A 17,377-nucleotide genomic window follows, 5' to 3' on the forward strand; every position below is an offset into this window, starting at 1 on the left:
CAAACATAATAAAATGAACAAAACAAAAAAACAAAAACAAGGCAAAACAAACAAACAAAAGCAAAAAATCACACACTCACACTTCGAGTTTACAATGTGATGAGGGTACTTGCAAAAAAGGAAATATATGTATGTATATATACACATATTGTGCATTGGGTCCTGCACAAGAGGAGATCAACCAAGCGAATCACCCACCACCCCCGACTTCGTCGAGGTAGGCCAGAAACGGCTCCCAAACGACTAGAAATCTCCCGAGTGAGTTGGTCCTCAGGTACCTGAGTCTCTCCATCAGTATAACGGAGGTCATGTCCGCCAGCCACAGCTGGAAAGAGGGTGGAGAAGGGGACTTCCACTCCTGCAAGATGAGTTTCTTGGCAACGATTGTTCCCTGCGTCAGAGATTGCTGCACAGCTGTAGAGAAGTCCAAAGAGGACTCTGAGCAGCCAAAAATGGCACGTTCTGCCTCTGGCTCAAGGGCTATCCTGTAGGCCTTAGAGTACCAGTCAAATATCCTGGCCCAGAAACCAGTCATTGAAGGGCAGCTCCAGAAAGCATGAGACAGAGTGCTCTCCGATATACGACACCTGACACACAGTGGTGAGACAGAGGGGTACATCTTGTGCAACTTATGGTTAGAATAGTGAAGACGGTGAGTGACCTTAAATTGAATCAGCTGGTGTCTACTGTTAACTGAGCAAAGCTGTATCACGGACATACTCTTGTCCCATATACAGTAATGTCAGACAAGTCAATGCCAAGTTCCCCCTGCCACGCTTCTCTAATCCTCTCAGTAGAGGCCGTGATACAATTGTCAAACAGACATACAAATCTAGAAATTAGATGCTTGGAGTGAGCAGGGCTTAGCAGTACATCAAAAAATGCATTTTCATCTGGAAGCACTTCAAAAGTGCGAATTTTGGATCGAACATAATTTCTGAGTTGCAGGAATCTGAGCCAGTTCGTGCCAGGCAACTCAAACTTCCTCTTCAGTAGATCAAAGGATGCGAAGTGACCATCTATATATAAGTCTTTGATGGAGACTAGCCCCTTCTCACTCCAAGCGTGGTAATTTTTGTCTGACCATGGACACAGAAAAGAGTGATTGAAACAGATGGGCGTATGGACAGAAACGCCTGGTAGGCTCAAAGCACTCCTAATTTGGTTTAAAATTCTGACAGAGTTTTTCACAACGAAACTTAAATTTCCTAGGGTCCCAGGGTTCTCTAACTTAGCAAATAGCATGGCTGGCAGTGAAGAGCTGTCAATAGAGCTGGCCTCCATTTTTAGCCACAAGGGGGCCCCAGGGGTTATATTAAACATTAGAGCGCTAACATTAGCGGCCCAGTAGTAATGCCTAAACACTGGTAAGGCCAGCCCTCCTGCAGACTTGGGTTTTTGCAGATGAATTTTTGAGATTCTATGGTTCTTATAATTCCAGATGTAAGAAAGAATTATGGAGTCCAGTTTTGAAAAAAAAGCTCATGTAAGAAAGATGGGGAGGTTTTGGCACAGATAGAGGAACCTGGGAAGTGAAACCATCTTAATTGAGTTTATGCGACCGATCATGGACAGGGGTAAGATTTTCCAGTTTTCTATACATTGTTTAAGCTTTAAAACAAAATCCTCAAAATTCAGCTTAAATATTAGTTTTGGATCTCTGGGTATGGTCAAACCAAGATAGGTGAGGTGGTCTTTTGCCAATTTGAATTGGAGATTTTCCAGAAAGCCGGGGGTAAAGGCATCAGAGAGTGGCATAAAGTCACTCTTTGTCCAGTTAATTGCATATCCGGACAACTTACCGAAAGAGGTGAATAATTCTAGAAGAGGGGGGATCGATTTTTCAGAGTTATGCAAGTATAAAATTACATCATCGGCATACAAACTAATATGCGTTTCAATACCACCGACCTTCAGGCCTACAAGCTTGGGTGGCTGCGTATTTTTAGGGCAAGGGGCTCGAGCGCGACGGCGAAGAGGGCAGACGAAAGAGGGCAACCCTGCTGGACCGATGCCAGTGTTTCTGAACGACTGACTTGATGTCCTTAGAAATAGGAGAGAATGTGGTCGCGCACACAATTCTGGACTCCTTTTCATTTGACATTATACATCATGTTAGAAATCACTTTTTCACAGACCCAGTACCGCCGCGCTGTGTCACACTGGTTATCCATCCAGTTGTTTAGTTTGGTACCATCAGTGTAAGCACAGTCATACAGACTGTTATCTCCACTGGGCTCGCCTCTCTTCCAGAACCTGTTGAAAAAAGAAGATGTATAGTCAATTGTACTTGATGGAACATAAGATGCACAATATATTTTCAGGCCAACCTGTTCAGTGGTGGAAATGGACAGGTTTTACTGTGGGAACCTTAGGCAGGGGGGGGGGGGCCTGCCTGCCACAGGAGGCATGCAGGCAATGCCTATTTTTTCTCATTGATTTTATTCATGACAGACTTGATGACACATTGATGCTGCTTATTCAGCTTCCAAATACATGTTCTACTACTATTATCTGCTCCTTTCATGCTGCTCTCCTCTCCACTGCTCTGCTCTCCACTGCTCTGCTCTGCTCTGCTCTCCACTGCTCTGCTCTCCACTGCTCTGCTCTCCACTGCTCTGCTCTCCACTGCTCTGCTCTGCTCTGCTCTCCACTGGTCTGCTCTCCACTGCTCTGCTCTCCACTGCTCTGCTCTCCACTGCTCTGCTCTGCTCTGCTCTCCACTGCTCTGCTCTCCACTGCTCTGCTCTGCTCTGCTCTCCACTGCTCTGCTCTCCACTGCTCTGCTCTGCTCTCCACTGCTCTGCTCTGCTCTCCACTGCTCTGCTCTGCTCTCCACTGCTCTGCTCTCTACTGCTCTACTCTGCTCTGCTCTCCACTGCTCTGCTCTGCTCTCCACTGCTCTGCTCTGCTCTCCACTGCTCTGCTCTCCACTGCTCTGCTCTCCATTGCTCTGCTCTCCACTGCTCTGCTCGGCTCTGCTGTGCTCTCCACTGCTCTGCTCTCCACTGCTCTGCTCTCCACTGCTCTGCTCTGCTCTCCACTGCTCTGCTCTCCACTGCTCTGCTCTGCTCTGCTCTCCACTGCTCTGCTCTCTACTGCTCTGCTCTGCTCTCCACTGCTCTGCTCTCCACTGCTCTGCTCTGCTCTCCACTGCTCTGCTCTCCACTGCTCTGCTCTCCACTGCTCTGCTCTGCTCTCCACTGCTCTGCTCTCCACTGCTCTGCTCTGCTCTCCATTGCTCTGCTCTCCACTGCTCTGCTCTGCTCTGCTCTCCACTGCTCTGCTCTCCACTGCTCTGCTCTCCACTGCTCTGCTCTGCTCTCCAGTGCTCTGCTCTCCACTGCTCTCCAATCATGTTCTAAGGGGAATCTGGGAGGAGTGTTGTTCCCCCTCTCGCTCTCATCGTTTCCCCCCATTTCCACCACTGCTGGTAAATGGGACTGAAGAATGGATGTCTTACCTTGTGCTGCTCAGAAGTGAACCATCCACCCATTTCCAGATTCCCTCATCATCGCTGTCACTCAAACCAATCCAGGTGTTCTTGTCCAAGGAACTGATGAATTCCTGTTGAATTATTTAAAAGACAAATGACATCAACACACACTTGTGAAGTTTGGAATGTGAGACAGTTTTAACCCAATTAAATTAACAGCAAAGATATTTTTACAACTTGTCGTTTAGCCACTTCTCCCTTTACCTGTTCTTGTTGGCTGTTGATGATGACCAGGTGTGCTCCTCTCTGTAGACAGTCCTGCCTGCTGTCGTCCCAGGTCTTTACATCAGTAGACAGTTGGTAAAAACTGCTGTTGAAATATCTACATCCTCCAGCTTCACAGAAACGGTCTGCAAGAGGAGAGGATCTTAAGAGCACTAAATAAAAGCACAATGCATAATGTCTAACAGTAGCCTACATGTATGTTCATGTAAATGCACAGAGGGAGAGAAAGAGAGAGAGAGAGAGAGACAGACAGACAGACAGACAGACAGACTCAACTGATTTCAGCCCAGGTCTTGTTGAGGTTCTGCAGTATGTTTTCAGCACAGGTCTTGTTGAGGTTCTGCAGTATGTTTTCAGCGCAGGTCTTGTTGGTCTGCAGTTTGCTTTTGTCCTCAAAGGATGTGTTCTTACAATCTATTAAGAAGCCCACAAAGACAACCAGACAGACACACAGCACACCCACTCCAATCTTCCAGCGGTGCTTCTTCACTAGCTGGATAACATCACCTGTAAGAACAAGACAGGGTTTTATACCAGCACCAGAGGGACTATTACACAGCTACTGAACTTTGCTGATCATTGCATGATTTGAGATTTTGTGGTTTTGCTGATTAGATTAGATTAGACCCCTCCCCCCTGAACATGTAAAAAAGAAAAAAAAGTTAAGAATAAAATATAAACAAGAAAATAAATATAGAAAAGAAAATGCCAAACAAGAAGAGACGATTGAATTGACAGCAAATATATACAGCACATTATCTATCAATCTAATGTGCAAACAAGGATCAAGCCCTACCCCTTGTTTTTATATCTGTAAGCTTAATATTAATGTAATATTACAATGTAATAAGTGTGTGCGTGCGTGTGCATAGGCGGCAATTTATGTTTCTGCCAAAGTAAGTAAATAATTTATTTCGGTCCATTTGTCAGTTTCACATAAATGCATTACAGTAATAATGTGCGTTTACATGTAGGAGACTGGAAAGGTGTAGGCTGAAGCCGCAGCTTATGAATGCCTACCCTTTTTTACATTTCATTACATCAAAAAATATATATATAAGATAGTTGCAAGAATCAGTTAACAACAAGAAGGAAAGTTTGCAATAGATCGTAGAAGCCCTATAGCTTTTAAGTACTTGGTCATACTAGGGTTTTGTATTTGTTAAGTGCTCTTAGTTTAAACATTTACTTTAAGGTGCGCATGCATGCCACAAGCCCAACAAACCAGAGACATGTGATCAAAGATCAAACGTATCAGCAGCAGTGTTGCTCAATGCTCTTTCTCGAGCCCCAAAGCATTAATTTACGCGCCTCAATCTCTGCTCCTATAGCGCACTGGCAGGCATCAGATACCAAATAGCTATATGCTACCAATAGCACAGAGCCATCAGTATTATATATATATATATATATATATATATATATATATATATATATATATATATATATATATATAGCACAGAGCCATCAGTATTATATATATATATATATATATATATATATATATATATATATATATATATATATATATATATATATATATATATATATATATATATATATATATATAGCGCATATAGCACACTGCCAGGCATCAGATACCAAATAGCTATAGGCTACCAACAGCACAGAAGCATCAGTATTCAGGGGAAAAGGTCACCTTATATGTAGGCAGGCACAATGACTGATGAATAAAAAGTTGTTAGTAGTTTTGAGCCCCTGTCAGTCGAGGCTGTAATCATCCTCCTGTCTGTCTGTCATGCAGAGGATGAGAAAATTAAGCAATCCCGTCTGTCCAAACTTTTGCTGATCTAATCTCATCATGACATGCAGGGAAATATATTTTGGTAACGATGTGTTTAAGAGCATACCTCACTTTGTTTTGCTATAGTCCATGGGCCAGAACAGATATCGGCCTACCGATATTATCGGCCGATATTAGCATAAAAAAATCGATATCGGAAAATATCGGTATCGGTTTTCATGCCGATTTTTTTTTTTTTTTTTTTTAATACAGGGGGAGTCTCACTGAGAGCAATGCTCTCTTTTTCAGGAGTGCCCTGTTCACATTCACACACACATTCATACCTGGAAGCTGACCAATACAACCACAGTCTGATCTGTTGGCCACTGAGCAGCTCCACTGGAGCGGTTGGGGTTAAGGGCCTTGCTCAAGGGCACCTCAGTGGTGGTAATGAGGGAGGGGCAAGCGCTGCCTTTTCACTTTCCCCACCCAGATTTATCCTGCCGGTCCCGGGGATTGAACCGACGACCTTCTGGTCACAAGCTCGCTTCTCTAACACTTACAACTTTAACACAACATGCATATTATATATTAAACTCTTCAGCTACATGGAAAGAATCTATATGAACATATATGCAACTATATGCAACCTATATGCAACCTATATGCAGCATATATGAGCATATAGGCCATATATATGCCGCATATAGGTTGCATATAGGCCAGATTCAGGTGCATATAAGTGCATATACCGGGCATATAGGTCTCCTATAGCTTCTTTATATCCACATATAGGTACTATATGTGGACATACAGGGCATATATGTCTCCTATATAGCTTCTTTATATACACATAAAGGCCCTACATGTTCATAATACAGGTCATATAGGTCTCACTTCTTTATATCCACATATAGGCCATATATGTACACAATACAAGGTATATGCCTCCTATATAGGTCATTTACAAATCTGTTTGTATACACTGTGTCATAATCCATATATACCCAGCGAGCACAAAACGTTTTTTCAACGTTGATTTTTAGTTTAAATCTGGGTGATATTGGGTTTGAACGTCTAAGACCTAATTTCACCCTCTTTTCAACCGGCTAAAATGCGGTTACGTGTAAAAAAACACAATTTGGTTCATCATATTGTTAAAACATTTGTTGTAGTTTGGAATAGAGACAATATTGATAGTGTGTGAATTGACATTTTATTGTCTTTTATTGTGTAACTGAGAGTTGAAATCTGGTCTACACGAAAACTACATTTCAACGCATTTTATGTCACATGAAATATCATAAATATGGGACTATAGGCTATGTGGTGCCAGCAAAAAGCTTCCAGGACACAACTATGGTTAATAGTTTAGCGCAATACTATAAAAGAATGAATTCAGTTCCTGCAGCAACGCGCATGCGCAAGTACTTACTAGCTGTGACTGACTAGACCAAAGCAAGTCTGCACCGGTCTGCACCAAGTGCGGAACGAGGTGATCTGGGCACACTATGTTATTGTAACAGACTGTATACGAGGCTCTGTGTAGGCCTACCTCCTGAGTCTCTGGTGTTAAATGAAGTTAACCTCTGAAGCCGTACAGCCTACAGACTATAGATGCACACACACACACAACATAATTTTAGTCTGTTACATAATATGACTCGTACGCATCACATAAAATAACTTGTCCTCCCGATCGCTGACAATTGTGTAGTCTATGTTGTGTGCGAGAGAGTATATAATGTGCCCGGCTCTCTGGTTAGTATAAGAAAATGTATAGCTCAGCACGTAGCAGTGGCTTGAACCTTGGAGAATGGGGTTCGAATCCCGTGTGCGCTGCTAAATTTTTAATTTAAGATCCTACATATAGGTACATATATGTACATATAGGTTTCCCATATATGGTGCATACATAAAATTGGCCGATTTCCTATATTATATGTACATATAGGTACATATATGTACCTATACATACATATAGGTACATATATGTACATATAATATAGGAAATCGGCCAATTTTATGTATGCACCATATATGGTAAAACTATATGTGGCCCTATATTAAAACATATAGGGTACATATAGATTCTTTCCATAAGCTACATTATGTAATTTGTTATGTGAAATTTTGGTGGAAAAAAAGCCCGCTTATATCGGTATCGGTTGATATCGGTTGATATCGGTATCGGAAATTAAGAGTTGGACATTATCGGATATCGGATATCGGTAAAAAAGCCAATATCGAACATCCCTAATTACATTACATTACGTCATTTGGCAGACGCTTTTATCCAAAGCGACTTACAATAACACATTTTTGTCAGCAATAGAGCAATCAACTATGGAGCACAGTCTATGACAACTACAACTTCTGAAGGAACAGTGGTACAAGTTTAGGTTAGTGGTACAAGTTTACGTTAGTAGTTTTTTTTTTTTTTTTTTTTTTTTTTTTGAAAGAGAGAGAACGAAGTTAGATCAAGGAGGGCCCAGATGGAGCCTGAAAAGGTGTGTCTTTAGTCTTTTCCGAAAGATCGGCAGTGATTCAGCTGTCCTGACCGAAGGTGGAAGCTCGTTCCACCATTGAGGTGCCAGGGACGAGAAGAGTCGAGATCGGGATGAGCGACTTTTGAGCCCCCGTAGCGAAGGAGGGGCGAGGCGACCTGCACTGGTGGAGGAGCGAAGGGAGCGCTGAGAGGTTTGGAACCTGACCATAGATTGCAGGTACAGGGGAGCTGACTGGTGTACAGCCCTGTAGGCCAGTACCAGTGACTTGAATTTGATGCGGGCCGAGATGGGAAGCCAGTGGAGGTCCTGGAAGAGGGGAGTGACGTGAGAGAATTTGGGTTGGTTGAATACCAGACGGGCTGCAGCGTTCTGAATGAGCTGAAGCGGTCGGATGTCGGTGGCAGGTAGGCCGGCCAGGAGCACGTTGCAGTAGTCCAGGCGGGAGATGACAAGAGACTGGACCAGGAGTTGAGTCGCTTCTCTTGTGAGAAAGGGACGGATTTTGCGGATGTTGTAGAGAGAGAACCTACAGGAGCGTGCTGTCGCAGCTATGTTGGCTGAGCAAGACAGCTGGTTGTCAAGGATCACCCCAAGGTTCTTAGCTGTTTGGGAGGGAAGTACAGTGGTATTGTCAATGGAGATGGAGAGATCTGCGAGAGGGCAGTCTTTCCCTGGGAGGAAGAGTAGCTCTGTCTTACCAAGGTTGAGCTTGAGGTGGTGGGCAGCCATCCAGTCGCCAATCTCTTTGAGGCATGCAGAGATGCGAGCCTCGATTTGAGTGTCGGAGGGGGGGAAGGAAAGGAAAAGCTGGGTGTCATCAGCATAGCAGTGATAAGAAAAGCCATGAGAAGAGATCACATAGGCAAGAGATCTGATATAGAGAAGGAAAAGTAAGGGGCCCAGGACTGAGCCCTGGGGGACACCGGTGGTAAGAGGACAGGATCTGGAGAGGGACCCTCTCCATGAGACCTGGTATGAGCGGTTCGAGAGGTAGGAAGCAAACCAGGAGAGTGCAGAACCTGAAATGCCTAGGTCAGACAGAGTGGAAAGAAGGATTTGGTGGTTGACTGTATCGAAGGCAGCAGACAGGTCAAGGAGGACAAGAACAGAGGAGAGGGATGAGGCCTTAGCAGTGTGAAGGGCCTCTGTGACAGCAAGAAGAGCTGTCTCAGTGGAGTGAGAAGCCTTGAAACCGGACTGCAGAGGGTCCAGGAGGTCATTTTGGGAGAGATAGAGAGAAAGATGTTCGGACGCTGCTCGTTCGAGGGTTTTGGAAAGGAATGAGAGAAGAGAGACAGGTCTGTAGTTCTGAATAGCAGTGGGGTCAAGGGAGGGTTTCTTAAGCAGAGGCTTGACTCTTGCAGTCTTTAGAGCAGGCGGAACAAGACCAGAGGACAGAGAGGAGTTAATGAAGGTAGTGAGGAAGGGAGATATTTTAGGTGAGATGGTTTGGAGGAGAGAGGAAGGGATAGGATCGAGGGAGCAGTAAGTGGCTCGGTTCGAGCTGATGAGTTTAAGCACTTCATCGGGAGAGAGGGGAGAGAAGGAAGGAAATCCCGGGACAGGGGGCCGGGAAGCAGGATTGGAGTCGGTAGTGTTAGTGAGGGTGCCTGGAGGATGGAAGGAGGAACTGATGTCATCCACCTTTTTAGTAAAGAAGGTTACAAAATCATCAGCAGAGAGGGAGGAGGGAGGGGGAGGGGAGGGAGGGTTGAGGAGCGTGGAGAAGGTGGAGAACAGTTTACTGGGGTTGGATGCAGAGGACTGGATTTCAGAGATGAAGGAGGTTTTTGCTTTGGAGACAGCAGAGGTGAAGTTGGAGTGGATAAGGTGGTAGGAAGAGAGATCTTCAGGGTGATGTGATTTTCTCCATTTTCTCTCAGCTGCCCGAAGCTCAGTTCGATAAGTTCGCAGAGATTCAGTCAGCCAAGGAGAAGGGGGAGAAGATCGGGCAGGCTTAGTGGTGAGAGGGCAAAGAGAATCAAGAGCAGAGGAGAGAGAGGAGAGAAGAGTGGTGGAAGCCTCGTCAGTGGACAAGAGAGCAAATTGCTCGGCTGGGGGAAGCAAGGAGAGGACGGTAGAAGAGAGGGAGTTGGGTGAGAGAGTTTTTAGGTTGCGTCGGGTGGTGGTAGAGTGAGGGGGAGATGGGTAGGAGGAGGGGAGGGGGATGGGAAGAGAGAAGGTGATAAAGTGGTGGTCAGATACAGGAAGAGGAGTCACAGTGAGGTTAGAGGTGGAGCAGGATCTGGTGAAGACCAGGTCAAGCACATTCCCTGCTTTGTGAGTAGGAGGAGAATGAGAGAGGTAGAGGTCAAAGGATGAGAAGAAGTTAAGGAAAGGCAGAGATTGTAAGGTTACTGGCTGGATGTTGAAGTCTCCCAGAAGGATGAGTGGAGTACCATCCTCAGGAAAGATGGAGAGAAGGGTGTCCAGCTCGTCCAGAAAGTCACCAAGCGGACCAGGCGGGCGGTAGATTACCACAATGTTGAGCTTGATGGGTAGGGATACGGCAACTGCATGGGACTCAAAAGATGAGATAGACAGATGAGAGAGAGATGTGACAGTGTAGGTCCATTTTGGAGAGATGAGGAGACCAGTGCCTCCGCCACGGCCAGAGGCTCTGGGGGTGTGCGAGAAGGAATAAGCAGCAGAGAGAGCTGCAGGAGTAGCAGTGTTTTCAGGAATGATCCAGGTCTCTGTGAGAGCTAGGAAGTGGAGGGTTTGAGATAGAGCATGAGCCGAGATGGTCTCAGTTTTCTTAACAGCCGACTGACAGTTCCAGAGACCTCCGGCAATAGTAAAAGGACTATTTGCGCACTTAGGGTAGGAAAGATTACTGGGGTTTCTACACCGGAAGCTGCCGTGTCTGCAGCATCTGTGGGCTGATGTTACAACAGGGATGGGGAGAAAACACATAGTTAGGTAGATGAGTAGTTAGAATAAGAGAGGTAGCAAAAAACCCTATTCTCTGGCCTCCCCTCGATGGACTCCCGCAGAAAGACTCCCCTTTCTGCAGGAGTCTTCGTGCCCCGAGGGTACGTGCCGCTTACCGCTGCCGCTGTAGACTGACAGTGCTAAGAAATACTGCTTCAACAGGGCTGTAAGCCACGCCTATCCAATCAGCCCCCGTCGTTCACAGGGGGGTGATTGGCCTGATGTCAGCTGAGAGCAATCCACCAGCTGAGCCAGAGTTCCACTCAGAGACAAAAACTAGCCTAAATACAACTACTTTTAGAATAAAGAGATAGCAGACAGAAATAACACAGCCTAAACACTTACCCACTGGAGCCAAAGTTAAATCACAGACAGGTATCCACAGAAGAGAAGCTCTATGTCAGACAACTATAATGTGTAAACTGACAAGACCTATTCTTGTTATATAACAAGAGTCTGGGAGTGTAGGGGGACCGGCCCCTGACTACTCGTGTATCCAGACGTTTCGGACTGCTGGGGAAGGGATTGCTCCTCTGGTTTGGTGCCGGATCCAGATCGATTAGTAGCTCACCTGACTCCTCTGCCATCTCAGAGCGTCGTAAGTCCTCGGATCCGCTCGAAGGACCAGTTTGTTAGGAAGTTTGTGTGAAGTTTGCTGGATCTTAGGTAAGAGCTCACGGGCAGTGATCGATTAGAACCACAGAGATGTATTTCAGGCGTGGGGCGAGACAACTGCTCCAGTGATGATGAACAGCAGCTGAGGATGATGGCACAAATGTAGTAGCAAGGGCGCTATATACCACCACCACCGCTTAGGTGATTGGCTCAGCAGATCAGGAGAGACAGATGTCCTTAGCTGATTGGATATTGGGAAATGGAGAAGGGGCAGTTGTGATGTCACTAGTGATGTCACTCAAGCAATTGTGATGTCACCAGTGATGTCACTCGAGCAATTGTGATGTCATCAGTGATGTCACTCAAGCAATTGTGATGTCATCAGTGATGTCACTAAGGAGTTACACACCCTGAATGATGAGTTGCATGTATACTAGGGTGCATCAAATTGCAATGCAAAAATGAAATCTCAACATATCAAACTGTCTGGGGTTGCATTTTGTTATGAGACACATAAAAATGACTTTTGCAAAGTTTTGGGAAAATTGATTGAGATTTAGGGGTGTAACACAGCATGTGAAAAATACGAAAATCTGCCTTTTTGGGTCAATAGCATTATATTTGACATGCTTGCTATTAAACTGCAGTGTGATTTGTTTGTGGAGCATAGAGACAGATGAGACACAGGGATAAAAAAAGTGTCTGCGCAGAGAGAGAGAGAGGATCATGGATGTATGGCTGAGAGAGCTGAGAGCGTGTCTAGTGCCTCTATAGTGCCTCCTCTATAGTGACTCTATAGTGTCTCTATAGTGTCTCTATAGTGCCTCTATAGTGCCTCTATAGTGCCTCTATAGTGTCTCTATAGTGTCTCTATAGTGCCTCTATAGTGTCTCTATAGTGCCTCTATAGTGCCTCTATAGTGTCTCTATAGTGTCTCTATAGTGTCTCTATAGTGCCTCTCTAGTGCCTCTCTAGTGTCTCTATAGTGTCTCTATAGTGTCTCTATAGTGTCTCTATAGTGCCTCTATGTCTCTATAGTGCCTCTATAGTGCCTCTATAGTGTCTCTATAGTATATATAAAAATATGGGGGATTTTGAAGGTGTATAAGCTATTTTACGGACCCATTAGGTGGCGACAGTGCTCTCCAGATTAGAGAAAGGTGAGGAAAAAACAGAGAAGAAGCCGTGGGGAAACGGAAACCGATGCATGCTGGAGCTAACGTTAGCTGTGCCTGTGAACAGCAGCCAATCTGCTCCCACAATTGAGCCTTTCTGTCTCTGTTGCGATAGTTTCTCCATATGATTAGTTGCCAAAAAAGGAGCACCCGACACCAGCGTCTTTCTGAAAAGTTAAATTATTCTCAGCTGGGAGCGCTGGGAGCCGGCGCACAAAAACGGCGGAGCGCTCTGAAAATAGACGCTGGGTGCAGCGCACTTTGAAACGTGCAGCAGAAAATTCAGAGCAAACGTGCAGCAGAGAGCCACCAGAGACACTCCCACGGAGGAGGAGTTTGCAGTTGAGGGAGGTCGGGCACGCAGGGCACCATGCAACACCGACCCAGACAGCAGGCTCGATGGACAGATTGGCAAACACAAGCTGGAATACCTGATGCCCCCCAGCAGTAAATCAAGAGCAGGAAGAAGGTGTGCACACGCAGGGGCCAGCGCTGCTGGTTGCAGCTAAAAAATATTATTTTGCCATCAAAATTCCTTTGTTTTTGCTGTTTTATTGAAGGAAATTACTGTTCAGATATTTGAGGTGTCACTACATCAGAAAATATTAGCTTCAGAGTCAGTGATGTGCTTGAAATGCTTCATTTCACAAAAGGCACATTATCTCAGGTTCTAGTTTGAAACATCTGCTGATAACTAAAGAACGGAAAATGATATAAATAAACTTTTTTTTGCTGATGATACAAGAGAGTCTCATCGTTCTTTGGGCGTGTTCGGTGTTTACAGTAATATCACACAATATTCTGTGGGTCTTGAGAAATCACTGAAAACGCTCTGAAAGGGCTGGCACTGGGAGCGTCCGTTTTCCAGAAATGGCTGGCAGCCAATGAGTTAAGATTAGACTGTTGTGTCATTATTCAGTCACCTTTTCTCACTCACCTCCATGTCACCACTTGCTCCCACTGCTGTGTTGGAATCCTCATTCTCTCTCCCACCCTTTTTGGACTTTTAGCCATATTTAGAGGAATATTTAATTTTAAATTAACATTAGGATTATACTGTTGTGATGTCATTATTCAGTGTCTTCTCCTCTTCTCTGCAGCATTACTCAATTTACCCTCAGGACTCAGGGACAGTGATAGCCTACCTGCTATTCCTCCCATATATCCAGGGCCAGATTAATAGTACCATGGGCCCCCGGGGCTATTCATTTTCTAAGCTATTCATTTAGCCTTTTAGTCATAAAGATTATATCTTCCAGACTGAAATGTTATAACAGAAGTGGAGTATTGGCCAGAATTACATGAACATTTGGACACTTATTCAGCGGGTATTTTGCATGTTGCGTTCAGGTGCACTGTAAAAAAATTTTTTTTTTTTTTTTTTTTACATCTCTTGCCACCAGGGGGTGCTGCAGCGCCCACTGCACCGTGCTTCCAGCGCCGTTGCTCCTTCCTACTAATGAAGCAGACAGCATATTTAAACCTCGCATTTGAGAGTTTTTTCTGCTCAAACAGAGGCCCCTGTCTCACCTTACCAGCCTCCACCCACATTTTAAAGGCTTCTCTGGCTACAGTGTGTAGTTCTGCTACATCATACATGGGCAACATACGCCCCCTGTGTGGCCCGCGATGGAATTGCAAAAAAAAAAAAAAAAAAATTTACAGTGCACTTGAACGCAACATGCAATATACCCGCTGAATAAGTGTCCAAATGTGATACTTATGCTTAAATTAACCCACTCATATTCTGGTTTATTTCAAGAAAAACATTTCGGCTAGTGGAAATTCTAATTGGCTGGTAACTTTAAAATCTAGCAGCCATATTGGCAGGTGGTGAAAAAAGTTAATTTCAAGCCCTGCAGTGAGAGCAGGTGGTGACATAGGAGTGAGTGAGGAAAAGGATCAAATATTGGTGGTTAAGACTGAATAATGACATCACAATTGTTAATTTAAAATGAGTTATTCCTCTAAACCTGGCTTCAAATGCCCCAAATTTTTCGTGCTGGCGCCGTTCAGCCCTCAGCAAAATCTGGTAGCGAGGACATTTTTTTGTAGCCCTCTCTATCATCAAAGTTGCCCATCCATGGGTTACGGCATGACAATATTTGTTCGGCCCCCGGCAACAATCTGGGTTTCTCATGTGGCCCCCCATGAAAAATAGTTGCCCACCCCTGTGCTACATGCTCATTCCACCCAGGCTTTACATGGTGTGCAGCAGCCCTGTTGTTGCTTTTACACAGAGGTTTACTGGAGACATTAAGACATTCAATTATTAAATCATACATAGAGAACAGATACTACCGGGTACAACAGTTTCCCCTCAACTCCTCTGCACTTACACAAGTGTGACTATTTTATATGTCTGTTTTTGGCTGCGTGCTGCTTCAACAGGAAAGACTCATTGGGGCAGTAACAACACTTCGTGTGTGTGTGTGTGTGTGTGTGTGTGTGTGTGTGTGTGTGTGTGTGTGTGTGTGTGTGTATGTGTATGTGTGTGGGTAGGCATGTGTGTGTTTGTGTATGTGTAATGTGTGTGTGTGTGTGTGTGTGTGTGTGTGTGTGTGTGTGTGTGTGTGTGTGTGTGTGTGTGTGTGTCTCTGTGTGTGTGTGTGTGTGTGTTTGCATATCTATTTGTTCTTTTACAGGGGTGCAAAAGCACGCATTGCACCCTTATTTTAATTGTCTGCATGCTCAGTTGAAAAGTAAAAAAAAAATATATATATATATATATATATATATATATATATATATATATATATATATATATATATTGTAACTGCCCGCTTGCCTCCTTTTGTTAGGCCTTTTGCTTGCTTTATTTGTGCTATTCATATGTTCTCTTTTTATAAGGAATTATTGCAGTACTCTTTAGTTTTTTGTCATTGATTGAACATGAACTGCGCCTTTACCTGTGGTGTCCACAAAAGGTAGACATTTTAAGTCAACTGCCCTTGCATGGTATGTCATGTGACACAGAAACCCCTCATAAGGCCCAAAACACTTCCTGTCTCAGATGGCCTCATGCACATGCAGGCAACAAGCATGTAAGGGGAGTTTGGACAAACTCCAACACACTGCAAATAAATATGGGAAATGACTTGTAAACGCTTGAAGGTATGTACAAGTATAGTTTCAGAATTGCAAGCTGTGATTGCATTCAAGTTTGTTTCATTCGATTTAAAGTTGATTTACTCTGCTCAATTTGTTTGTTAGTGTACCATGTGTGATCACTGATGCCAGAGATGAATCTGCAAACCCACGTTTAACACCCTTGGTGAGCGGAACGAGGTACGATCAGATTGTTTATCCCGTATGTATACATGTTAATGCAGTTTGTTTGATCAAGTAGTTTGGTGCTGCTTCGTTGATGTGTGTATTGAGGACATGCACTTTATTTGTTTGCACTTTTGGTGGATAAGTATTTTTAATAGTTGATTTGGTAATAAAGTCTGTATTTTAAATCATTGTTTTAACTAGCTTAATAAATTGTACAGTTTTAATTTGTTGATGTGAAAACTATGTATTGATTTTTTGTATTGTGTCTTGTAGTTTCCACGGTGTCTACCACAGAATCTTCTACTGTGCCATGTGATGATTGGCAACAAAATAAACTGTGGACCATCAGTATGAAACTCTGCGTCTTCCTTAAACACCAACCCGAGGGCTGTTACATATATATATATATATATATATATATATATATATATATATATATATACATACAGTATATAAATGCTGCAGCTGCACACGTGTTGGGGGCACTGTATCGACCCAACCACGATAAAGCTGCAATGACTTGTACACAGCGAGGAGATCACACACACACACACACACACACACACACACCCACACACACACACACACACACACACACACACACACAAACAAACACACACACACACCAAGCACTGTAAGCACAGACACTCACGTGTTCGGCACCATATAGGTCATGATGCCACAGAGACATGAGATCAAAGATCAAAGGTTTAACCAACATACATACTTCACAATCAGCAGCAGTGCTGCTCAATGCTCTTTCTCGAGCCCCAAACACAGAGAAAACATTCATTTATACACGTCAATTTCTGCTCCTATAGCCACTGGCAGGCATCAGATAGCAAATAGCTATAGGCTACCAACAGCACAGAAGCATCAGTATTTTATTTATATATATATATATATATATATATATATATATAATTTATATAGCACACTGGCAGGCATCAGATACCAAATAGCTATAGGCTACCAACAGCACAGAAGCATCAGTATTTTGGGGAAAAGGTCACTTTATATGTAGGCAGGCACAATGACTGATGAATAAAAAGTTGTTAGTAGTTTTGAGGCCCTGTCAGTCGAGGCTGTAATCGTCCTCCTGTCTGTCTGTCATGCAGAGGATGAGAAAATTAAGCAATCCCGTCTGTCCAAACTTTTGCTGATCTAATCTCATCATGACATGCAGGGAAATATATTTTGGTAACGATGTGTTTAAGAGCATTCTCACTTTGTTTTGCTATAGTGTAGCGTTATATTTGACATGCTTACTATTAAACTGCAGTGAGATTTGTTTGTGGAGCAGAGAGACAGACGAGACACAGGGATGTAAAAAGTGGCTGCGCACAGAGAGAGGGGATCATGGATGTATGGCTGAGAGCTGAGAGCGTGTCTAGTGCCTCTA

At 44.0% G+C, this 17,377-nt stretch overlaps 1 protein-coding gene across 2 annotated transcripts in view; it reads right to left on the reverse strand.

Annotated features, from left to right (window-relative positions):
• Positions 1-905: 905 nt before the first annotated feature.
• Positions 906-17,377, reverse strand: part of LOC310791366 (C-type lectin domain family 4 member M-like) — a 68,676-nt gene continuing 52,204 nt past the window's right edge. For both annotated transcript variants that reach the window (XM_083653058.1, XM_083653057.1), the window contains exons 2-5: positions 3,998-4,228; positions 3,701-3,846; positions 3,464-3,567; positions 906-2,256 (exon numbers count right to left, since the gene is read on the reverse strand). In XM_083653058.1, coding sequence (XP_083509184.1) covers positions 2,094-2,256; positions 3,464-3,567; positions 3,701-3,846; positions 3,998-4,228 — 644 coding nt within the window. In that variant the 3' untranslated portion in view covers positions 906-2,093. The remainder of the gene's footprint in view (positions 2,257-3,463; positions 3,568-3,700; positions 3,847-3,997; positions 4,229-17,377) is intronic.

The sequence above is a fragment of the Poromitra crassiceps genome, assembly GCF_964638095.1.
Source record: "Poromitra crassiceps genome assembly, chromosome: 16".
NCBI classification, from domain to species: Eukaryota; Metazoa; Chordata; class Actinopteri; order Beryciformes; family Melamphaidae; genus Poromitra; species Poromitra crassiceps.